The sequence below is a fragment of the Scyliorhinus canicula genome, chromosome 13 (assembly GCF_902713615.1).
Source record: "Scyliorhinus canicula chromosome 13, sScyCan1.1, whole genome shotgun sequence".
Classification (NCBI taxonomy): domain Eukaryota; kingdom Metazoa; phylum Chordata; class Chondrichthyes; order Carcharhiniformes; family Scyliorhinidae; genus Scyliorhinus; species Scyliorhinus canicula.
In genome coordinates this window covers 56,726,581-56,753,074 of record NC_052158.1, presented here as the reverse complement: position 1 = coordinate 56,753,074, position 26,494 = coordinate 56,726,581, and the positions used below count along the sequence as shown (strand labels likewise).

Below are 26,494 nucleotides of genomic sequence, written 5' to 3'. Positions count from 1 at the left end.
TCAGGCTCTGGGCAGGATGGTAACTCGGTACTCCCACAGTCACCAGGGTACATTGCCACTGCCACCCAGGCACTCATGGATGTCCCTGGCAGGAACATCACAAGGACCAACGTGTCCTGCCCTTATGAGGTGGGGTGAGTGGGGGGTCAATAATAACCAAACAGGTGGAGCATTGAGGGCGGAGGGGGAGATAGTGCGGAGGCTGATGGGGAGTTGAGATCGGGGTGGCAGTGCAGGAACTGAGGTGTGTAGCCTTGGAGGAGCTTTCCGACTGTGCCGGATAAAGAAACGTTTTGATAATGGATTCATTCTCGGCGCTGCAGCCTCCGAGAAACACCCTGCTAAATGTGCCCAAAACGGGACTCTGTTTTTTGGGTGATAAATCACGTCCCTAGTCTCTCCCACAAGGGGAAACATCTCAGTCTTGTGTTATGTACTCTGGGATAGCACAGGCTGCAACTCGATGCCGCTTTTATCAAAAGATACTCCAGACTTTGAAGTAAGTTCAATGTGATTTATTGAACCATTAGCACAGTTCTCTATGAGTTTGACTCTCCTGCTAATCTTGCTATAGTAACTCAGTCTAACTAACCAGTCTGCTCTGAGCCACATGGTGGGTGTGATGCTTCTGATCTGCCCCTGTCCTACTCTTTAAGTGTCACCTGTGGAAAGAGACAGAGCATGTGTGCCCTGTCCTTTTATATATGGGTTATGTAATGCCCCCTCTCACCCCTCTGGGTGTCTTGACTGCCCATTAGTCGTGTCTGTGTTGTTCCTCGTGACTTAATAAAGCTCGTAGTCTCAAATGTGGAGAAGATGCTTTATTGTGAATTCGTTCTCTCTTCAGAGCGTTACCTACGGCTACCTCAAGTGCTACTAGCTGGCGTGTCTGTGTCCTGCTCCAAGTTCTGCCCTCTGTGAAGTGTGTCCCCACTTCCTGTCCCGGTCTATTTATATGGCTCTCCCGTGCTCCCTCTAGTGTTTGCTCAGTTGTATTGCATCTAGTTAACTTGTGATCACCACATCCCCCTTTTTCTCTTTACATATTTTCTGTACATCGTTAAAGAAAATTGTACATCCTGTCCCAGTGTATTTATAGCTCTCCCTCTAGTGTTTGCTCAATTGTATTGTATCTAGTCAATCTACGATCACCACAGTGTCCTATTCTATGTGTTCATTAGCTGTATGCCTGCATGTCATGACATCTCTGGTGCTCCCTTTAGTGTTTACTTAGTTGTACTGTATTTACATTAACCCTTGTGTATTTACAGTGATGCATAGCACCACACTCAGAATCCATCCTACTAATTCCTTGCTGGATCTCATTTGTTACAATAAGATCACCTCACATTTTTCTAAACTGCAATGGATACAGACCCAACCTGTCCAATCTTTCCAAAATTGGACACAGTACTCAGATGTAAGCAAGAATTCTCTGACCTCGCCTGCGGCTGGAATTTTCCATTCCCACGGCATTCAGTGGAGTTTTGGCAGTGCAACAAATAATTTTTTTTTGCTGGTAGTGGTGGCTAGGTGAACCCCAGAGAATCCTGGCCATAGTGTCGCCAACATCCTGTACAATTGTCACAAAATTCCCTTCTTTTATATTTCATTCCCATTGCAGGTAGGGCATGGAGGATCTATCATAGACTGACGCTACGGTGTAAAACCGTTTAAGTACAATCAAATTCATTCAAATTAACGGAAATCAAGTTCACATCTGATGTAACCGGGGGGGGGAGATCTCAAACAGAGATCTCGCCAGCGCATATCTCATTGTGGTCCTCTCGCAAAATTTAGTGGTCAAAATGTAATCTGCGGGGCGGCACGTGGCACAGTGGTTAGCACTGCAGCCTACGGCACTGAGGACCCGGGTTCGCATCCCGGCCCTGGGTCACTGTCCGTGTGGAGTTTGCACATTCTCCCCATGTCTGTGTGGGTTTCACCCCCACAAAGATGTGTAGGTTAGGTGGTTTGGCCACGCTAAATTGGACCTTAATTGGAAAAAAAACATCAAACATTGGGTACTCTAAATTTATATTTAAAAAAAATAGGATTTGCGCCTGCGCCGGATGGGGCGGCTAGATCTCACCCAAATTACATGTTCACTGCATCTGCCATTTCAATTTTTCCCAATAATAACTCCTCAGGCTCTCTGTCTCGAGGACCCACACGTCCAGTTACTCTTCTTTTTTATATATTAGTAGATACTCCTGCAGTCTGGTTTATATTTCCAGCTGGCTGTTGCTGGCTAGCTGACAAGCTATTTCTAATGGTGTACCACAGGGATCCGTGCTGGGGCCTCAACATGTTTACAATTGATGTAAATGACTTGGATGGAAGGGCTGAAAGTATAGCAGCTAAATTTGCTGAGGGCACAAAGATAGGTAAGAACGCTTGTTGTCAAGGAGCACAAAGAGTGCACAGAGGGATTTAGGTAGGTTAAATGAGTGGGCAAAAAATTGGTAGATGGAGTATGAAATGGTAAAATATAAACTTGTTACTTTGGCAGGAAGAATTGAAAAGCAGCACACTATTTGCATAGAGCGAGATTATGGCTGGGACTTACCGGCCATTCGTGCCAGTGATAAATTCCGGTCCCACGTTGGTGCACCGGTATCCGGGCAATGAGGGGTACTGTCACTGGGAAAACCCGTTGACAACGGCAGGGTCAATAGATCATGCTGGCGGACCACCTCCGCCACCAAAATACACGCAACGGGTTAGTCGGTAAATCCCGCCCTTTCGAACTCCGCATTACAGAGGGATCTGGGTGTTCTGGTACATTAATCACACAATGTGGGTTTGCGGGTGCAGCAAATGATCAGGAAGTCAATTGGAAAGCTGCAAGGTGAATTAAGTATAAATGTAGGGAAGTTATGTGACAACTGTCCACGGCCTTGGTTAAACATCTGGAGTAATGTACACCATTTTGGTCTCCTTCCTCACAAAAAGGATATAATCGCATAGAAGCCATTCAGAGAAAGTTCACTCAACTGATTCTTGGAATTGAAAGGGTTGTTTAATGAGCAGCATGGTAGCATAGTGGTTAGCATTATGGCTTCACAGTGCCAGGGTCCCAGATTCGATTCCCGGCTTAGGTCACTGTCTGTGCCGAGCCTGTGTGGGTAGAGTACTCTTTCAGGTGATTGGTGCAGACTCGATGGGCTGAATGGCCTCCTTCTTCACTGCAGGAATTCTACGGATCTTCCTCTTCTATGGTGAAGCAGGCTCGAGGGGCCGAGCGGCCTACTCCTGCTGTTGGTCCTTGTGTTCCTGAGCCAATTAAATTTGTGTCCTCTGATTTTCGATTCCCTCAGGCTAGCTGGTTCTCTCTTCATTCTGCCCAATCATTTGGCGCCCATTTAGACTTGTGCAGGAGGATTTCTGTCCTTCCCTTGCTGTTGTTATTGCTGAACATGGAAGTGTGACATGCTACAGCAGATAGCAAACTACACACATTGATGCCTGAAACCCCTAAAATATAGCCACACAATTAAATGGTGGTGACATTGTAACAATGATCTCGGCTTTGATACTGAGCCCAATCGTGTGTGCCGGCTGTACAGAGATCAAGAGAACCAGTCATTAACAGTGAGTTCTAGCTAGCCGGCTCTTTGATGGGGTAGAAGATGTGTGTGAACGTGCGGGAGGGGCCCCACGAATCAGGTTCATATGTTTTGGTCCTGTCCAAAGTTGGAGGATTACTGGAGGGAGGTTTTTAGGGTAATCTCTAAAGTGTTGCACATGAAACTGGCCCGGGCCCTGGGAGGCCATATTTGGAGTGTCGGACCAGCCAGGGTTGGAAACGGATGCAGAGGCAGATGTTGTAGCCTTCACCTCGTTGATCGCCCGAAGGCGGATCCTTTTGGGATGGAGAGCAGCCTCTCTACCCTGTGCCCTGGCGTGGTGGGGGGACCTGTTGGAATACTTAACTCTTGAGAAGGTTAAGTTTGAACTGAGGGGAAGGATGGAGGGGTTCTATGATTCATGTACATTATTCATTATGCACTTTCAAGAATTGGATAACATCGAACATTGGGTGGGGGGGGCGGGTTGGGAGGGTTGGGGGAGGGGGACTGTATGTGTTAAAGGTGACTATAGCGATTCTGGATTCCTTTTTGTTATTTGTTTATCTTAACATGCAGGCTGCTGTTTAGGGTTTGGTGGGAGGATGGGATTGTTGTTGATATGGGGATTGACATTGCATTCGTTACTGATTATTGTTTATTGTTAGTGGATGTAAATTTGGGAGAAAATGTGAAAAAGGAGAATAAAAATATTTTAAAAAACAGAGAGTTTTGGCTGAGGAGAGCAACTGAATCTGACTGGGTGGAAGAGTTAGATTAACACCAGTTGCGACTCAGTCATTAACACGGGGTGTTGGCAGCAAGGCAGAATAGTCTGGAAATGCAAGAAAGTTAGATTAATAATGGTGCTGATGTCCTCGAAGACCCAGCCTGTACATGACTTTATCATTCAGACCAGCTTCAGCCCCAGGATTGCAGAGTCCTGTTTAGCTGTGGCACCCATAGCGTTGTTTTACCAATGTACTTAAGTTAAGGAGAGGTAATTGGACAGGGTTCCTATCCCCAGTCACAATGCAGCAACTAACACTGGTAATTCACATGCAGATGAGGCACCGGATGGAAAAAAACCTTCTGTAATCATGTGAGGCAGGATTCTCCGACCCCCCGCCGGGTCGGAGAATCCCCGGGGGGCAATGTGAATCCCGCCCCGCCTCTCCGACGCTGGCTGCCATATTCTCTGGCACCGGTTTTCAGATGGGGAAGGGGATTAGTTCCGCCAGCCAGGGGCCGTTGGCAGCGGCCCCTCCCCAGCAATTCAACGGGCCTCGATGGGCCGAGCGGCCGTCGGTTACTGGCCAGTCCCGCCGGCGTGAATTGGACATGATCTCTCATGGCGGGACCTGGCTAGGCCGGCTGGTGGGGTCCTCGGGGGTCGCGGGGAATCAGGCCCGGGGGGCGCGATGGTGGCCTGGCCCGCAATCGGGCCCCACCGATCTGCGGGTGGGCCTGTGCCATGGGGCCACTCCTTCCTTCCATGCCGGCCATGGCGGAGCCCGACAGAGGCTGGCGCGGAGAAGACACCCCCCTGCATATGGGCTAGAATGCGCCGGTGGTTCTGCGCATGCGCTAACTCGGGCTGGCCCTTCGGCTCCGGTTGGCGTGGCGCCAACCCGGCCTAGCCCCCGGAAGTGCGGCGGATTCCGCACCTTCCAGTCGGCCCGACGGCGGAGTGGTTCGCGCCGCGTTTTACGCCGGCATCGGGCCATTGCAGGGAGTAGTGTCGTTTTGAATCTCAGATCATTCTAGGGCACTTGGTGACTAAATATGTACTTTTTAAAAGTCAATGAAAAAATTTCCGCCAATTTGCACACAGCAAGATCCCACAAACAACAATAATATAACTGACAAAATCATTTTCTTCAACGGTGTTAGTTTTGGGTTGAATGTTGGGCACGGGGTTGAGATAACTGCCTTGCTCTTCTTTGCATGGCACTGTGGAACCTTTCACATATATTTGTAATTTCGACTGAATAAGGAGAGTGTGGGTTCAAAACTGACTCAGGGACCTGGCCACACTGTCCAGTCTGATACTGCTGGAGAGAGCTGCACTATTGGGGGTATTGGCCGGAATTCTCTGGCTGTTCGCTGGCGCTGGTCGCTGGCAGCTGGCAGCATGCCCCCGCCTGCGGGTTTCCCCGTAACGTGGGGTCTCTTCAATGGAAAATCCCATTGATGGCAGGGGGGGGGGGGGGGGGGGGGGGGGGGGATAGAATCTCGCCGCCAGCGAACGGCACGCTGCTTCCCACTACCAGGAAACATGCGACTGGGGACTGGAGACTTCCGCTGATCATCTTTCCGCTGATCAACACCAGCTGCCCTTTCAGAGGAATATAAAAGCACTCTTTAAAGAAAAGCCGCAAAATTCTCTCTGGTTTTCTGGCCAATATTTTGGCTTCAACCAAAACCTGTACCAGATTAACCTGAACTAGATTATCTGGTCATTGTCGCATTGCTGTTTGTGGGATCTCACTATGCAGAATTTGACAGCCATTTTTTCTACATTGCACATTAAACCAGCCCAGTCTCAGGAACAATGAAGTAAAGGTGTTACAGTGGAGGGAGGAGTTGGACAGCGCAGTCCTTGTGCATAAGGGGAGCTGTGTACCGGTCGTACAAGATCATGCGTTGATATGGCAGTGGGTGGTGTGAAGGGTTCATTCTGAAAGTGTTTCACTCAAAGGGTGAAGTGCGTGATGATGCTGAAGGTGAGAAGAGGAGCTAGAGGTGCCCATGTGTTGTCTTGCCTGTCCGACAGAAGATGTGGACTATCTCAGATCTGCGGAGTTAATGTCAACTAATCTCCAGCTGGTACAAGTGATCATTCTGTGTGACTTGATGCCCCTCTCACATAAGCCTCAATGCCCCACAGAAGGGTTTGAAAATCTGAATAAGGGAAGGGTAATAAAAACAAAATACTGCAGATTCCGGAATTCTGAAATAAAAACAGAAAGCCTGGGAAAAATTCAGCAGGACTGGCACAATCTCTTTAGCTCTGAAGAAAAGTCATACGGTCTCAAAAAATCAACTCTATTTCTCGCTCCAGAGATGCTGCCCGGCCTGCTGAGTTTTTTCAGCATTTTCAGTTTTTATATTATGTGAGTGAAGTTGTGTGCTCTTCCAGTCTGCTGGATTGATCAGGTTGAAAAGTGTAATTAAAAAATCTGTAAAGAAGTTTCCTGTTGCACCAATCAATATGGAAATAAACGCACCTCGGTTGGTGTTTTTCAAACAAAAAGTACACAATATACTCCATATTCCAAACCCATTTTGGGATACTGAGGATGTGAAGCTATATAAACATGAGCCAGTACCGTGGTTTATCTAACGAACTACAGAAAATGCTGGAAAGACTCCATCTGTCTTGTTGGAGATCCTGGGCATGAGATCCAACCTCATGCCTGGCTTCATAATTACATGGCAGTCTCTGAGCTCCATAGAATCATAGAACCATAAAATCCCTACAGTGCAGAAGAAGGCCATTCAGCCCATTGGGTCTACACCGACCCTCCGAAAGAGCATACTACATGGGCCCACTCCCCACCCTATGCCTGCAATGCCATAACCTCATAGGGACACGAAAGGACTATTTAGAAAGGCCACATCTTTGGACTTCCTGGCATAGGTCTGTTGGGCTGAATGGCCTGTTTCTGTGCTATTAATCCTCTGTAAATTCTTTATTTCTTTTATCCTCCCCTGGTCGTGCATGGACCACTTTGTTTAAAAGGTACAACCACAGTGCAAATGATGTGGAGGAAATTCTGGGTCAAAATGATTAATTACACCTTGCCTTTGGTTTCACTGCAGGTTTACCTAATTAGAAACTAATTAGCCACTAATGGGCTGAACAATTTCTCAGGCCTGGTATTAAGTGACTGGAAGCAGAGGTTGCCAGTCACCCAGTTTGTCAACGATTCATATCTGGTGCAATCACAGGTCAGTTCAACGCTATCAGCTATTCTGAAGATGATAACAGTCGTTTGATTGAGCCTGGGGGGTATATTCCTGCCTCTTCATGATCTAGTTTCTCCCCCAGGAAGGAGGTTGATTGATGCCTGACTGTGGGGATTTTTACCAGTGAAATATTAAAAGAAAATTTCAAACTGCATCCACCTGGTGTGGCTTTCCTCAACTACACATTCAAATTGAACAGTGATTATTAGGAATTGACCAGTGATTATCTCAGATCAGACACAGTGGGCTGGATTCTCCGCACCCCGACGGTGACCAAAATTACAGCTGGCGCAGGGACGGAGAATCCATTTTGGTGCACGAAATCGGGACCGGCGCTGGTTCCCTGATTCTCCGGGCCCCGAAAAGCGGCGTTTTGTGCCGCATATCACCCACCTGGGGCTATTGCTGGAGGCTCGCCCCGCCATTCTCCGCACCTGACTGGCCGAAGTCCTGACAGCGTGGATCTAACATGGTCCTGCCGGTTGGCATACTAGCATGGCAGCTGCAGACTCAGCCCACGGCCACCCTGGTCGGTGGCAGCCGATCGGAGCCGTATATGCGGCCGGGCAATGTTTGGATGGGCAGTCAGGATTGAGCACGCGGCCAATCGGAGGGGTCTATTTTTAATGTCCAGCTCCGCGGTCCGAGTCTGCCATGGAACACGGCGCTGCCACTGGAGGCCACCGCCGGGCTCATGCGCGGCCTCTGAAACGGAAGTGCGGGGCGGACCGTATCTGCAGCAAAAGCTAGTTTTACGCCGGGTCCCTGTCAGCGCCCTGCAGGGCTATAAATATGCGGCCAGATTGTCTGGCGTGAAAGGCCACAGTTTTTACGACGGCGTGGGGACATAGTCCCAAAAATAGAGAATCCAGCCCAGTATTCATGAAAACTGGAGTATCATCAGTATAGGATTATTGGAATCATAGATACATACAAGACAGATTGGAGACCATTTGCCTCATTGTGTGTATGCAGCTCTTTGAGATATATCCCCTCCCCTTTCTCCATAGTCCTGCGATGTTGTTTCCAATAAGGATTTAAGAAAAAAATAGAATCCCTACACTGTAGAAGCAGGCTATTCAGCCCATTGACTCTGCACCGGCCCTTGGAAAGATCACCCTACCGAGGCCCACACCCCACCCTTTCCCCGTAACCCTGTAACCCCACCTAATCTTTTTGTACACTAAGGGGCAATTGAGCATGGCCAGAGGACCTAACCTGCAGATCTTTGTACTATGGGAGGAAACCGGAGCACCGGGAGGAAAACCAGAGCACCCGGAGAAAACCCACACAGGACATGGAGAGAACGTGCAAACTCCACACAGTCACTCGGGTCCCTGGTGCTGTGAGGCAGCAGTGCTAACCATTTTATGACCGTGCTGCTCTAAATTTATCGATTTCCCTTTCGAAGGTTACTATTGGAGCAGCTGAATCAACATCCTAGGGGTTACCACTGGTCAGAAACTGAACTGGACTAGACACATTCATACTGTGGCTACCAGAGCAGGTCAAAGGCTAATAAAAATAATCACTTATTGTCACAAGTAGGCTTCAATGAAGTTATTGTGAAAAGCCCCTAGTCGCCACATTCCGGCGCCTGTTCAGGGAGGCCAGTACAGGAATTGAACCCGCACTGCTGGCATCGTTCTGCATTACAAGCCAGCTATTTAGCCCACTGTGCTAAACCAACCAGGCTAGGAATCCTACGGCCAGTAATTCACCTCCTAACCCCCCAAAGCCTGTCCACCATCTACAAGGCACAAGTTAAGAGTGTAATGGAATACTCTCCACTAGCCTGGATGAGTGCAGCTCCAACAACACACAAGAAGCTCAACACAATCCAGGACAAAGCAGCCCGTTTGGTTGCCCCTCCTTCCACAAACATTCAAACCCTCCACCACCAACGAACAGTGGCAACCGTGTGTAACATCTACAAGATGCACTGCAGTAACTCACCAAGGCTCCTTCGGCAGCACCTTCCAAACCCACGACAGCTACCATCTAGAAGGACAAGAGCAGCAGATACTTGGGAATCCCACCACCAGGCGGTTCCCCTCCAAGTCACTCACAACCCTGACTTGGAAATATATCGCCGTTCCTTCACTGCAAAATCCTGGAACTCCCTCCTTAACAGCACAGTGGGTGTACCTACACCGAAAGGACTGCAGCGGTTCAAGAAGAAAACTCACCACCACCTTCTGAAGGGGAACTAGGAATGGGCAACAAATGCTGGCCTAACCAGTGAAGCCCACATCCTGGACATAAATTGTTGAAAAGCTTGCCGCACGCATTCAGAGAAAACCTTCCAGATCAAAACAACTAGTCCAGACTTAGTTCAAAATCACTTGATATAAACTAAAACTAGTTCACGAGGAGGGTAGTAATTAAATTTTTACTGTCCTCTCCTTTGATTGGTTTTCCCCTCCCAAATTGGTTTTACTCTCACATCCTTTCTCTGTTATTAATCTGAAAGTAAGAGGTGAGACCAAAATCATCAGATACTTCTCTTTCCAGCATCCAACAGATCTGCCATGGATGTCCTAGTGTTTCTCCTTACTGATTGCTCAAGGGATGTTCTTTTGCTATTATTTACGTTTCATTAAATACGTGAACTGTCTAAAGAATGACAAGATTAGACTGAAATACAGACTACTGTTGTCCAGTGTTTCATCCTGCACCTGTGCTTGTGATTTGAATAAAACTCTTTCTTTATAGCACTGTATTATTATGGGAATAACACTTGACTTTTTTGCCAGCCAGTCTTCTGTCTTTCCACTCATTTCAAACAATTATGTTACCAGCCATTTCCAAACCGTGTTTTGCTTGGATATGCAAAGGAGCAGGTTTGTCTTTCAGCGCCCATCTCAAATCCTAGTGAGACTCAGTGTGACATGGCAAGGTCTCAATGCCAGCAAGCTCACTGTCTTCCATCTGGGTGCTGCTAAACACAGAAAGCATCAGTGGACAAAATTCACTGTCAGCCAGGAACTGAGATGCACATTCATGTGAGATCTCCTGGCCTTGTCACGTCCAGCTCGGTACACAATGAGGCTGTTAACGTCCCTGTTATGCCTTGCAGCCTCACAATCTGGATCCTGCCAATTGTGGCCAGGATCTAGATTTGCATATTCAATTGTGCAGTCAGGCTCACTTGAATATGTTTGCGCTGGAGATACCCAAGGTGTGGAATCTAAAGCAAGTGCCGTTTAGCACTGGCCTCCACCAATGTGGACCAGGCATACCAGCAGTAGGGGGGTGATTGGAGGCCCCTAGGTGATTGGCTTTTGGGCAGAGTGGTACCCTGACACTGCTGATTCCACCTAAGCACCTTGGCACTGCCAGCCTGGCAGCATCACATGGTTCACACCAAGAACTGGGCCCAAGGGTGTCCTTCCCTTATGGGAGATGCAGGGGGCTCAAGGGGGAGAGCTCCGGAGGACATGGTGGAGGTTCAGAGATTGGGCACCAACTGATGTTTTCCTGCATTGGTGAGCTGAGCTTGTTAGTGCAGGAAATGGGACTAAGTGTGGCCTGGCAGGGTGTTCCTCGCCGAGGACCACAAATGAAATAGAGTCCCATTTAATAGCGGGGTCGTTCTCAGTGCTGCCAGCGCAGGGAAATACCTGGCTGAATGGTAGCACAAGTGGCTAGCACTGTGGCATCACAGTGCCAGGGTCCCAGGTTCGATTCCCCGCTGGGTCTCCCCGCTGAGTCACCCCGCTGGGTCTGTGCGGAGTCTGCAGTTTCTCCCCGTGTCTGCGAGGGTTTCCTCCGGGTTCTCCGGTTTCCTCCCACAATCCAAAGATGTGCAGGTTAGGTGGATTGGCCATGCTAAATTCCCCTTAGTGTCCAAAAAGATTAGATGGGGTTATTGGGTTACGGGGATAGGGTGGAAGTGAGGGCTTCGGTGGATCGTTGCAGACTCAATGGGCCAAATGGCCTCCTTCTGCACTGTATGTTCTATGCTCTATGAACAGCCCAACACGGGACTCTTTCTCTTCCATTAAATCACGCCCATAATTTTTAAGGAAAGTGCAGATATGCTGGCGCTGAGGTTAGTAAAGGAGGAAATGATGGATGTGATAGGTGATGCATGCTGTGGGTATTTGCTTTTGTGGACGGAGCTACACTCCATCAAAGCTGAAATCCTCCATTCAAACTTTCTTGACAACAAGATATGGTGACTGCACTTTGGATATCAATAAATAATCTGTATTTAACAGCACCCCTCCAGTAACTCTCCCAAACCATTCTACCCTCGGATCCATGAAGAATGTCCATGGGATGTCCCAACATAGTTTAAACCAAATTAATTTGTTATACACACTGCGGTTCTTAGTCATTACAGAATGCTGGTCAGAAGGCCAACTTCCATCTATCACAATGCTTGGTCACCCCATGGGAGAGGAGATCTATATATTCTGGAACCTGAGGCTGGCTGAAGGATGGGTGCTCCTTGGCCTTCCAGAGATATCATTTTCAGGCCTTCAGGCCACACAGGGCGGCACGGTAGCCTTGTGGATAGCACAATCGCTTCACAGCTCCAGGGTCCCCGGTTCGATTCCGGCTTGGGTTACTGTCTGTGCAGAGTCTGCATGTCCTCCCCGTGTGTGTGTGGGTTTCCTCCGGGCACTCCGGTTTCCTCCCACAGTCCAAAGATGTGCAGGTTAGGTGGATTGGACTTGATAAAATTGCCCTTAGTGTCCAAAATTGCCCTTAGTGTTGGGTGGGGTTACTGGTTTATGGAGATAGGGTGGAGGTGTTAACCTTGGGTAGGGTGCTCTTTCCAGGAGCCGGTGCAGACTCGATGGGCCGAATGGCCTCCTTCTGCACTGTAAATTCTGTAAAATACAGCAGTCAATTTGTGTGCTGTGAGCAGAAAATGTTTGGGTTCCGCCAGGGCCACTCAGATTACTACCTAGGTTCAAACATGGACAAAAAAGCTGAACTCCAGAGTTGAGGTGAGAGCAAATGTCCTTGACATTAAGGCCGAATTTGACCATGTGTCAATGGGCCCGTGTAAAACTGGAATTGGGGGAAAATCATCTGGTGGTTGGAATCATACCTGGCACAAGCAAGATAGTTGAAATTTTCGAGTTCAATCATCTCAGCTCCAGGACATCACTGCAGGGGTTCTTCAGGGTGCGTCCTGGACCCAATCATCTTCAGCTGCTTCACCAATGACCTCCCTTCCATAATAAGGTCAAAAATGGAGATGTTCACTGATGATTGCATAACGTTCAGCACCATTCATGACTCCTCAGATAATGAAGCAATTCTTGCCCAAGGTAAGACCTGGACAATATCCAGGCTCGGACTGACAAGTGGCAAGTGACATTCACACCACACAAATGACAGGCAATAGCCATCTCCAACAAGAGAAAACCTAACCATCTGTGATTGACATTCAATGGCTGAATCCCCCACTATCAACATCCTGCGTGTTACCATTGACCAGAAATTGAACTGGACTAGCCATATTAATACTGTGGCTATTATAACAGGTCAAAGGGTAGGAATTCTACGGCGAGTAACTCATCTCCTGACTCCCCAAAGCCAGTTCACTATCTAAAAGGTACAAGTCAGGTGTGTAATTGAATAGCCTCCACCTGCCTGAATGAGTGCAGCTCCAATAACACTCTGGAAACTCGACACCATCTCGGACAAAGCAGCTAACTTGGTTGGCATCCAAGGTATCAACAAAGGGCCTTCTTAAATAATGAAATGTCTTATTGGAACAAACAAGGTTAAACAATATATAGGAACAGCAGTTGAAATCCAGCTCTTTACTCCTTGATTTCCGAGTCCACACTCTCCGGGCAGCGTGCTTTCTTCCCATTGGCCAGGTTTATGCGCTCCCACAAGATAGGCCCTGGGCCGGTCATGTGGCTCACGATCGATCACCCCTTAATGGAGCCGTGCTACCACACACCCCATCCACCACCTTCAACAAACATTCGCCCCATGACCGACTCACAGTCGCAGCAGTGTGCATCATCGACAAGATGCACTGCAGCAACTGACCAAGGCTCTGGAGGCAACTTCCAAACCCTCAACCTTCACTATCTAGAAGGACAAGAGCAGCAGATACCTGGGAACACGGAACTCACCACCCTGACTTGGAAATATATCGCAGTTCCATCACTGTCGATGGGTTAGAATCCTGGAACCCCCTCCCTGCCATCAGTGTGTGTGTACCTCCACATTGACTGCAGCGGTTCAAGAAGGCAGCTCACCACCACCTTCTCAAGGACAACTCAGGATGGGCAATAATACTGGCCTAGCCAGCAATACCCACATCCTGTGAAAGAATAAAAAAAGCTTATTTCTATTCTGGAACATTCTGCGAGTCCAAGTCAGTTCTTATGAGAGGCAAGGATGCTGCTTTCAAATTGTTACTTCGTTATCGTCATTGAAAGGCAACAAATCATTGAGAAGCATGGAATGAAAAGGCAATTGCAAATTATCAGTCCATTGATAGTGGCTGCAATTCCTTAATAACCAGCATTTTAAGTCATTATGTTCACTCTGCAGGGAGTACAATTACTTTCCTTGTCTGTGAGACATCAAAAGAAACAGTCAGGGGTATATTTGATGGTAAAATTTAAAGAAAAGCAATGCATTCAAATGGAACAAACAACATTCTGGGTATCATCAAATCAATACTTCTGTTAAAGAGATTCTCATTGGGTATACTTTGGATTCTAGTCTCAAAAAGTCAATATTTCACTTACAACGTAATTTCAGGACAATGTAGTCTCCAGTGAATGGTTTTACAACACCGTGGCTCATCCATGCATGAAAGATATGCCTGGAACTTCATTTATTTTATTTTAAGTGCACCGGTGCCATGCAGCACCATGAGGGACAAAACACAAGCTCGATTCTCCAAGCTGACCTGACTGACGCTGAAGTTGAGGAAGTTGAATGGGAAAGCGATCCCTCACCCAGCATGAATCTCCCACAACTTAATGAGCAGAAAAACAGGTCTCCTTTAAGTTAGCCATTTCAGAGTTCACGATATGTGCTTCAGAAGGCTGAACGGCTGTCACACTAATCAATAAGACGCAATTCACCGACTTCGAGATCCTCGGGTCTGAAGTTGTGATAAAGATAAACTGCGGGATTCTCCACTTCTTCTGGCAGCGAACCCACAACCGCGTGGGATGGCCTCAATGGGAAACCCCAGTTGCCGGCTGCCGGAAAAGAGGATCCCACTGCTGGCTGGGTACGCCACACTGGAAAACAAGGGCTGGCGGGACTGAGAATCCTGCCCAGGCTTTTTTGAGGTGATGACAGGAAGTGTTGAGCTTGAAAACATGTCTGTTTTTCTGCCCATGCAATGAAACAGCCGTAGGTGACCAGCTATCTTCAACTTTAGGGAGAGGCAATAAATGCTGGCCGAGCCAATGAGGCCCACATTCTATGAATTATTATAAAAATAAGTTAATTCACTGTCTTCATTTGCTCATGTGGCAGGAGAAGCTGTAAAATGCAGAGCAAGAATAAAACAATAGAAAAGAAGTCTTATTTGACAACCCGGTTTTGCAAACAACTAAAGGTCTGATCCAATAACTAATAGTTGTGACTTGATTTCATAAACAGTTAACAACCTAATCCGATAACCAGGTCATTTCCACAACTAGTTGGTGGTTGCTCCTATAATTAATTGATAGCTATGATCACGTCATTCGGGATTATTCACTGGCTCATGCAAATTAGCAGAGAAAGGCTGTGTTCTGAAAACATTTTCCATCTAAGTACGTATCAAATTTATGCAGAGAGGTTAAAAATATTCAGTGCTAGGTTCTGAGTGACAGATTAGCATATCTCTGTGCCCTAGACACTAATTCAGTTTGGACTGATTGGTTTTAACACTGCTCTCATCTCCGTCAACTGTGAAATGACTTTAGGGCACTCTCAACCCACTTTCAATGATTCGAATGGGGAACAAAGTATTAGTTTCTCTCAGGGCACACACAAGCATAGTTGCTGTTGAAAAAGAAAAAGAAAATTCATGCTGTGGCTATTCTGCTTAAAGTTAAAGCATATTGGCAGTTTTATTCTGTATTGAACTCATTCTATGCATCTTCCTGAAGAGAGAGATGTATGCTGATACAGCAGAAAGGTATTGTGCACATTATAAAGCACATTATCAAATGCTTTTCAAAGTCCACACAACCAACATCAACTTTAATATCCTCATCAGCCTTCTCCACTATTTCACCAAAGAACTGAATCAAGTTCATCTGACATAATTTGCCCTTAACAAATCCACATTGACTCCTATTCTTCAAGTCATGTTTCCCAAGTGACAAATAAGAACAATATAGCATAGGAATAGGCCCTTAGGCCCACCAAGCCTGCGCCGATCATGATGCCTGTCTAAACTAAAACCTTCTGCACTTTCGGGGTCTGTATTCCTCGATTCCCATTCTATTCATGTATACGTCAAAATGCCTCGTACATCTTCTCTCAACTTTTCCCTTCACACCTTTAACTTATGTCCCCTCGTAATTGACTTTTCCAGGGAAAAATCATCTGACTAGCCACTCTGTCCATGCCACTCATAATTATGTAAACCTCTATCAGGTTTCCCCTCACTTCCACCATTCCAGTGTTTATCGGGTTGATCCAACCTTTCCATTGAGTCTTCACTGGTCCTTGGTTTGATAGAGCATCCTACCTAGGCCCAATCACCCTATCCTCTTAACATTGGACAATATTAGCATAACCAACCCACCTAACTTGCACATCTTTGGACTGTGGGAGGAAACCGGAGCACGGTGGAAACCCACGCCGACATGGTGAGAACATGCAAACTCCATACAATCATCCGACATCAGAATTGAACCTGGGTCAGGATGGGCTGTGACTTGAAGGGTAAGTTGGAGGTCATGGTGTTTCCCAATTGTCTGCTGCCCTTGCTCTTCTAGATGTGGGTGGTCGTTGGTTTGAAATGTGGTGCCAAAGCTTATCAAAGTGTTGCATTTTATCTTAAGGATGTACACCATCCAGCCACGGTTGCACTGGGTGGAAGGAGTGAATATTTAACATACTGGAGGTGGTGTCAATCAATTGGGAAGCTTTGTCCCAAATGGTATCAAGTTTATTGAGTGTTGTTGCAGCTCCACCTATTCAAGCAAGTGATGTGTACTCCATCAGTCCTAACTTGTGTCTTGTAGATTGTGGAGAAGGTTTGGGAGTCAGGAGGCAGTCACTCATAGAACATAGAGCTGTACTGCACAGTACAGGCCCTTCGGCCCACGATGTTGTGCCGAACTAGTCTGAAACTAAAATCACATAAACCTTCTCCCAATCATTCCGGTGCACTCCATATGCCTATCCAATAACCGCTTGAAAGTTCCTAAAGTGTCCAACTCCACTACCATAGCTGGGAGTGCGTTCCATGCCCCAACCCTCTCTGAGTAAAGAACCTACCTCTGACATCCCTCCTATATCTTCCACCATGAATCTTATAGTTATGCCCCCTTGTAACAGCTACATCCACCCGAGGAAAGGTCGCTAAGCGTCTACTCTATCTATACCTTTCATCATCTTATATACCTCAATTAAGTCACCTCTCATCCTCCTTTGCTCCAATGAGAAAAGCCCTAGTTCCCTCAACCTTTCCTCATAAGACCTACCCTCCAATCCAGACAGCATCCTGGTAAATCTCCTTTGCACCCTTTCCAATGCATCCACACCCTATAATGAGATGATGTAGAGATTCCGGCGTTGGACTGGGGTGAGCACAGTAAGAAGTCTTACAACACCAGGTTAAAGTCCAACAGGTTTGTTTCAAACACGAGCTTTCGGAGCGCAGCTCCTTCCTCAGGTGAGGAAGCTCGTATTTGAAACAAACCTGTTGGACTTTAACCTGGTGTTGTAAGACTTCTTACTATAATGAGATTACCATTATGAGTTGACTCACTGCAGAATTCCCAGTCTCTGACCTGCTCGTGTACAGTAATGATCATGAGGAGTAAGTTACGTCCATGACGTTTATTTTCTAGCACAAAGTAAAACCATACAGTGGTGAAGCGCACAACAAGCCAGGACCATCCAAAGCTGCCCGTTCCCTTGTGGACCAAGTTTTATCCGGTGAAATTAACCAGCCCCGCTGAACACCACAGGCAGATTGATCGGGAGGTCTCCATGGTCTAGTGGGGGTTACAACATATACATTCCACCGCTTTAAACATTTATTAATCTTCTCTTAAGAGATGCAATGGTCTGTGCCCCATCCACTCCATATTGGTAAAGTATTTCATACTTCAAAAAAACCTCCATATAAAGACATAACTACTAAGCTCTCTTCTCACTGTATTAGTGACCATTTTAACCTGCTCCCGCATCAAAAGTAAGAGTCTTTCTCCATTCATTGTTTCAAAGCTTGTCACAATTTTAGAAAGTTCCATTAAATCTCCTCTTCTGAGCTCCAGTGCAAACACTGTCAGTCTCTCAAATCTCTCCTCAGAATGAGAGTTTTCCATTGCTAGCGTCATCCTAAAATTTCCCTGACATTTAATCTCCCTATAATCTTGCTATAAAGAGGTGCCCCAAACTGCACACAGTATGCCGAACCCAACCAATTTTTTCTTCCCATGTTTGCTATTGCTTCTTATTCTAGCACATAGTACTACAAATATGATTCAATATTTCTATTCATTTAGTCAAAAAATTGCCTTGACTTCTCAGTGGGATTTACCAAGTTTTCAAATCGATAAAACCAAGAAGCACTGCAAGTACAAACCAACAATGCCATTTACAATATAATGCACAGGCTGTATAACGATCGCTGTACCTTCTCATAATACTGCAACTCATAGTCAAGGATGATGCCATTTGGTTGATCGGGCTGTGGCCAAGACAAAGTGATGCTGGTCATCGTGGAGCTCACCTGATGCATGATGGGAACGGTAGAGGGAGCTGCAAGGAAACATAAGTGAAAGAATCAACAAAAAAAAGCCTGTTTCCTTTCAAAGAGGAACAACATTTACAACCCATCCCCTCCTAGGCCTTTGTTTCACAAAAAGCGAATCTCCTGCTGACCACATGATTTAGTGCGAGGAAATCTTTGCTTTCATATCTGAAGAATGGTCAGGGGTCTAACTGACGGTCGGTACAGACCAAAACCCAATGTCAGATGGAAAAGCATTGAAAATGTTAATGTTGAGAGAAGGGGGCCAGAGAGAGTTATTTTTTTTTATCAGCTACAGTTCAATTCAGACAGTTTATGTGCTCCAATTTGTACCTGTGCAGAGCAGTGGAGTGTCCCTGCTGAGAACTCCATTTTGAACAAGGACAAATTGGTTTAGATTTCCTTTTGGGGGCTTTATCTAAACATGGATTTTGGAATGGATTTCTGTTCAGATAAGTTGAATTGGTCAACTAAACAAAAACTGTTTTGCCAGATTGGATAACCATTTCAATCCAATTCACTGCCAGCTACAGAATTCAAAATGACAAAGCTATGGCTGGAACTCTCTCTGCTATGAATCAGAATACTTAGAACATAGAACATAGAACATAGAACAGTACAGCACAGAACAGGCCCTTCAGCCCTCAATGTTGTGCCGAGCCATGATCACCCTACTCAAACCCACGTATCCACCCTATACCCGTAACCCAACAACCCCCCCTTAACCTTACTTTTTGTACGACACTACGGGCAATTTAGTATGGCCAATCCACCTAACCCGCACATCTTTGGACTGTGGGAGGAAACCGGAGCATCCGGAGGAAACCCACGCACACAGGGGGAGGACGTGCAGACTCCACACAGACAGTGACCCAGCCGGGAATCGAACCTGGGACCCTGGAGCTGTGAAGCATTTATGCTAACCACCATGCTACCCTGCTGCCCCAAGATTGGGGCAAAACTTGATACATCATTCTATATCGAGTCTGTTTTTTCTTTTGAACCAATGAGATTTTTTTATGAGTCAGGGCTCTTTGTATAAGCTTCACACAACAGGAGTCCAGAAGGGGAATTGAGGGCCTGCTAGGTGTTTCCACTATGTGAATCTCTGTGCGCCTTTACTTCCACCTCATTGTAAAAAAACAAAAGCTGGAAACACACACGTGTAAGTTAGCATCTGCAGTGAGAAAAACATAGCTACTAAATTGAAAGCAACAGAACTGTAACTAAAACACATACTGCTCTGAATCATTCTTAATTTTTCCAATTAAAGGGAAATATATCGTGGCTAATCCACCTACCCTGCACGTCTTTGGGTTGTGGGAGTGAGACCCACACAAACATGGGGAGAATGTGCAAATCCACACAGACAGTGGCCCGGGACCAGGATCAAACCTAGGCCCTCAACGCAGTGAGGCAGCCGTGCTAACCACTGCACCACAATGCTGTCCTTAATCTGTTATCTATATCGAGTCTGTCAATGTGCTGGGTGCGCACACTCCATTAGAATTGAAAAATCAGAGATATACGGACGTATTTATGGGACCAGAAACATGCGTCACAACACAGCAGGTTGGCTACAGTGGAGATAATGTCACGTCAAGCCAAGTTTTAGGTTCTGTTTATTACAGAATCGAGGTGTTCAATAACATCATTCCACTGGGTGTTTCCTCTCTGTGCCAGTTGGCTATTTTTAATATATCATCTTCTGCCTTATTTTTCTGATCATATTGATAAGTGTGCCCACACATTCCAGTTCTAATACACTCAGAATATTGGCCCATCTAATTTCGCTCCACAGATGCTATCTGACCCTGTTGTGTATCTCCAGTTTTTTGGGCTTTGTTTCAATTTGCAGCTTTTCTTTATTTTATTCTAGCCTCCATCTCGTCAAGAGTTCCCCATTGTCCTTTCCCTCTTAGACACATACTAAACATTCAAGTTTATAAATTTTTCTCAGCTTGCAATGTTTGTGCTGGTGTCAGATTTTGCAAGATGATGTTGTGACACATGCACATTCTGGTCTAGTCAAAATAATAATAAGGATTTAAACAGCTAATATTATGAAGACTGAATTTATGCAAATATTGTCTCTGCTGGATTATTTCCAGCAACATTTCTATGTATCATGTATGTGTCTGCCATCCAGAGAGCTGAGATTGCTACTCTAAATGCAGGAACTTGCAAGAGTTGCCAGCTCTCTCAGTTCTCCTTGTTCGTGCCAGCAGCTAGCTATCTACTGTAGCTTCATGCCTATGTGTGCTACATGTCTTTGTCCATTCGATTCTGGACTCTGATTTTTGTTGTCTCAACCAAGGTTATATATATCCCTCAATATGCACAGAAGGGTGTCTATTCAAAGGGAAAATCATAGTCATACAGCACAGAAAAAGGGGCTTCGGTCCACCCTGCTGTGATAATATTCTTTAACCTCTTCATCCTTTCCATATATTAAATCCTGCTGTACTGTAAAATTAGCTTCCATTAAATCTGCCTCCAACACCTGTGGCATTGACAAGATGCACTGCAGTAACCCACCAAGGCTCCTCAGGCAGCAACTTCCAAACCCATGACCGCTACCAACTAGAAGGACAAGAGCAGCAGATACCTGGGAATGCCACCACCTGAGAGTTCCCCTCCAAGTTATTCACCATCCTGACTTGGGAATATATCTCTATTCCTTCACTATTGCTGGGTCAAAATCCTGGAATTCCCTCCCTAACATCACTGTGGGTGTACCTACACCACAAGGATGCAGTGGTTCAAGAAAACAGTTTACCACCACCTTCTCAAGGGCAACTAGGCTTGGGCAATAAATCTTAACTTTGTTAGTGAACCCCTATCTGGAGAAATAACACATTGAAATAATCGTAACTGAAGTGAGACCAAAATATTTTCATGGATTGGTGGCCTTTCATTGCCAACACCCAAAATTCCAGAATTCCCCCACCACCTGCCTCTCCTGTTCTCGCACCTCTGATGCTCAAAAACTCTCTTTGACCAAGTATCCAATCTCCTGACCTAGAATATGTCTATATGGTTTATTGCCTTGTCTTATGTCCCAGAATCAGAACCACAGAATTGTTGTGGTGCAGAAGGAGGTCACTGGCCCTCTGAACAGCCTTGGGAAGTTTGAAGTACATACAGTATCTATATGGTGCTAAATAAATACAAGTTGTCATTGTATTCCTCTGAAACATCTATGTGGGATTCCATGTTGGAGTTCCATACCTTCTCTTTCAACTTTTCGAGCAGGATCCCTAAACATAAACCCTCCTTACCTTTGACATACGGTCAATATTCAATGCCTGATTTCAGCCTCTTGAAATTAGAGCCTGATCATTCAGACGTGATGCCAAGAAACACATTTTCTACAGAAAGGCAAATTGAAATCTTTCCCTCAGAAGGGCAGAGTTGAAATTTTCAGGACTATTTGTTTGGTATTAAGGGATACGGAGTAAAGGGGGATAAATGGAGTGAGATCCCAATTAGATATGATCAAGTGACTCACAGAATGGCTCAAGGGCCTGAATGACCCCCTGCTGTTCCTCAACTTGCTATTTGCACTTCCGATTTGGTTCTGATATGATTTAGGAGGTGGCTGCGGAGGGAAGACCCAGACAATCTGGGGTGGTTTGCTCAATTGTGCTGTGGGGAGGGGAGGGGAGGGGGGGGGGAGGGGGGGGGGTGCTGAATTGCGATGCTGGAGGGGTGTGGCCAGCCGCCGGACCTCTCTATTGGGTCATTCACTCAAAATGGCATCCCGATAGCAGGAGTCCCTCGCTTGGTGATTGCATAAACTTGCATGGCTAACGATTGGGAATCGAATCAGGTGCAATTCAGCTCCAGCGGGAGAACAGTTTCTCAAACTGAGAATCTTGTCCATTATCTCATTTGAAAAGTGCTAATGGTATAATTCACTGCTAATTCACTGAGTAAAGGAGGAATGCAGAGCCAGTTTTTCTTTAACATTTATTCACATAACCCAGAGGACACCATCACAAACTCCCTTTTCCCTCCGCCACACAGGTCAAAACTGTTTCTTACAGCACCGGGAACCTGCGTTCAATTGCACCCTTCGGTGACTGCGTGGAGTTTGCATGTTCTCCCCATGACTACATGCGTTTCCTCCGGGTGCTCCGGTTTCCTACCACATTCCAATGAATTGCAGGTTAAGTGGGGTTATGGGGATAGGGCAAGGAGTGAGCCTAGGTAGGGTGCTCTTTCAGAAGGCTGGTGCAGACTCGATGGGCTGAATGGCCTCCTTCTGCACTGTAGGGATTCTATGTTTTTATGGCTCTGAGAATGATGTCTTATTCTCTCGCCAGTTAGATCATAGATCATAGAATTTACAGTGCAGAAGGAGGCCATTCGGCCCATCGAGTCTGCACTGGCTCTTGGAAAGAGCACCCTACCCAAGTTCAACACCTCCACCCTATCCCAATAACCCAGTAACCCCACCCAACACTAAGGGCAATTTTGGACACTAAGGGCAATTTATCATGGCCAATCCACCTAACCTGCACATCTTTGGACTGTGGGAGGAAACCGGAGCACCCGGAGGAAACCCACGCACACACGTGGAGGATGTGCAGACTCCGCACAGACAGTGACCCAAGCCGGAATTGAACCTGGAACCCTGGAGCTGTAAAGCCATTGTGCTATCCACAATGCTACCGTGCTGCTTCTCTCAGATACAATTAAAGCATATGCTTTATTGGAACACAACTGCTGCATGAACATTATTGCAGTTTAGGCATATATAATTGTATGCCTCACAAGCTGAATGACTCAAGTGTTACACTGGCCTTCTGTGCCCATTATAAAATATATGTTTGAAAATGTATTTGTAGGATATGGGTATCACCAACAAGGCTGGCATTTATTGTCCATTCCGAGCTGCTGTGACACAACTTAAGAGTTAACTAGGCCACCTTCACAGAGCAAGTATGAGTAAATTACATTAATATGTAACTGGAGTCATGTATTGACTGGACTGCGTAAACAAGAATTGTTAACCAGTTGAGTTTAGAGGGTTTTTATAAATAAACTGATTTCAAGTTTGCGGATGGTGAATATTAATCTCATTCTGCTGGGTTATTATTTGAGAATCAGAATCCAAGTCTCTCGATTACTGGTCAATAAACACAACCATCACATTAACGTACATCTCCCCAACCCACCACCTCAAAGTGGCTGCCTGTCTTTTTCCCACACCTATCACCCCCGAGTGGCTGCCTGTCTATCTTTCTATCTATCATTTAAAGGACAAAGGAACCAGAATTCGCCCCTGCTGCAGACTCTGTGCGTGTGAGTGGAATGGAAACTTTGCCCCACATCTCTCCTCTCTCACTAAAAATATACAAGTCTAGTAGTTCCCCCTTCCCAGCTCTCCGCATGGAGAGCGTGTGGTGAAGGCTGTAATAATAATCTTTATTCGTGTGACAAGTAGGCTTACATTAACACTGCAATGAAGTTACTGTGCAAATCCCCTAGTCGCCACACTCAGCGTTCGGGTACACAGAGGGAGAATTAAATTAACACTGCAATGAAATGAAAATTGTCTTGTCACCATATTCCGGCGCCTGTTCGGGTACACTGAGGGAGAATTCAGAATGTCCAATTCACCTAACAAGCACGTCTTTCAGGACTTGTGGGAGGAAACTGGAGAACCCGAAGCAAACCCACGCAGACACGGGAAGAACATGCAGGCTCCGCATAGATAGTGGCCAGGGATCAAACCCGAGTCCCTGGCACTGTTAAGCAACAGTGCTAACTACTGTGCTGCCCTGTAATATTACAGTGCAATTTTCCTTTCTTTGCTTAAACAAGAACGCCTGTCTGCAAGAAACACATTCACCAGGCTGCTTCTCGCATTGACTGCTCAGCACCCGTGGGATGCAATGCAAGTTATTTCTAAAATTGTCAATTAAAGTTTCAATTCATTGCCTTTATCTGGTCGATTAGTGGCCTCAGTGAATATAAAGACGCACACTTGTTTTTTTTTTCTTTTTGCCGCTAAATGTCAGTAATTTTGCTGGTGGATGATAGCAGGTGCGAGGTGTGTTTAATCACCATATGCAGCTCTGAAGGTCAGGCTAGATTTTGTCAGCGTGAAATACCAACAGAGCAGGCTGGTAAGCAGAACAAGAGTACTAAAGGAAGGCAAGTGTATGAAACAAATGGCTCTGTCAGGGGTCTAATCATCATGTTGTCAAGTCTCGATCTTAGTATCTGAAGCCAATTGCCTGACATTTCCATCTGTGCATTTGTACCACAGGTAAACTATCTACAATCAGCGGTGATTACACAAGGAGCGCTGAGACAAGCAAGATCCCTCATGATGCACAGAAGGGTGTCTGTTCAAAGGGAAAGTGCTGTGATAATATTCTTCAACCTCTTAATCCTTCCCACGTATTAAATCCTGCTGTACTGTAAGATTAGCTTCCATTTAATCTCCCTCCAACACCTGTGGCAGCAGTGTGTACCATCTGCAAGGTACACTGCAGCAACTCACCAAGGCTCCTTCGACAGCACCCTCTAAACCTTTGACCTCTACCTCTGGAAGGATAAAGGCAGCAGATGAATGAGAACACCGCTCTCTGCAAGTTCCCCTCCAAGTTACATACTGCCCTGACTTGGAACTTTTTCACTGTTGTTTCTTCCTGTCACTGGGTCAAAATCCTGGAACTCTCTCCCTAACCACACTGTGAGAGTGCCTTCACCACATGAACTGCAACACTTCAACAGGTGGCTCAGCACCACATTCTCAAGGGCAACTGGGGATAAACAATAAATCCTGGCCTGGTCAATGACTCCCGTATCTGGAGAAAGTCCAAACTGGAAGTGAGATCAAAATTATTGCATTAGTTCATGGATTCACCTGAGGAATCACCTGAGGAAGGAGCAGTGCTCCGAAAGCTAGTGTTTGAAACAAATATGTTGGACTTTAACCTAGTGTTGTCAGACTGCTTACTGGGCTCACCCCAGCCCAACGCCAGCATCTCCACATCTTGAAATAAATGACAGGAGTTGTCCATGAACAGTTTGTCTTAGCCCAGGCTCATGGCCATGCAGGAAGCGAGTACAACTAGCTATCTTGTAATCTGGCAGCATCCGATCTTTACTGAAATTTCCAATTTGTTGGGGGTGGTTGGGGGGGTGTGGTGATGATTACTGGTTTAGAATCCAAGGAAAGAAACTAAGGAACTTTTAGATGGATAAAGTACTAGTGCAGGTGTTATGAAATTATGTGCCTGGAAGTTCCTAGAAGGGAGTTTCTTCCTTTGGGACTACATATCACAAAATCACCATCTTTTCCAGTCTACATTGCTAATGCTCTTTGAGAATCTCTCTTCATGGTATCCATTTGCTGTGTGATTCTTTGAAACCTATCACCCTCGGAAGGGCCTACAGCCATCATATAGTTCAGTGGTTAGAGGTCCCACTGCAGAGACTTGAGCTCAAGATCTAGTCTTGGTTGTCAGTCTCACTGTATTAGAGGGAAGGCTGCAATGTTAGTTCATGCTGACTTTCAAATGCGATGTTCAACTGAAGTCCTTCCTCTCAGGCGAATATAAAGCTATTCAAAGACGAGCAGAAGTCTCCTGGCCAACCTTTATTTCTCATTTACAATGTAGATTATTCGCTTATTATCACATCACTGTTTGTGGGAGCTTACTCAAACTGGATATCAAGTGTTTTGCAACATCCTGAACTTGTGAAAGACATTGCACGCGATCCAATGGCCATGCTGGGCCCAAAAATCAGTTTGCTTGCACTGTTCTGGCGGGATCATATTTTAGCAAATCTGCATATTAGAGCTACTTTCACTTTTATGTGCAGTTTCTCGAGGTACCCGAAGCATTGGGATCTATCCCCTTTGCCTTGGAGATCTTGGACGAGCACCATTCTGCACAGGTCTCCACAAAAATGGACCAGGCGCAACAGCACTTGTGTGGGTCTCCCACAGGTTTGGAGGCCCCCAGGTACATGCCCTTTGGGCAGGGTGGTACCATGGCACTGTTGG

The 26,494-nt window shown here is 46.1% G+C and overlaps 1 protein-coding gene across 2 annotated transcripts in view; it reads right to left on the bottom strand.

Annotated features, from left to right (window-relative positions):
* The window catches only part of LOC119975522 (ephrin type-B receptor 1), a 657,403-nt gene that overhangs the window by 130,852 nt on the left and 500,057 nt on the right, over positions 1-26,494 (bottom strand). For both annotated transcript variants that reach the window (XM_038815308.1, XM_038815309.1), the window contains exon 6: positions 18,349-18,473. In XM_038815308.1, coding sequence (XP_038671236.1) covers positions 18,349-18,473 — 125 coding nt within the window. The remainder of the gene's footprint in view (positions 1-18,348; positions 18,474-26,494) is intronic.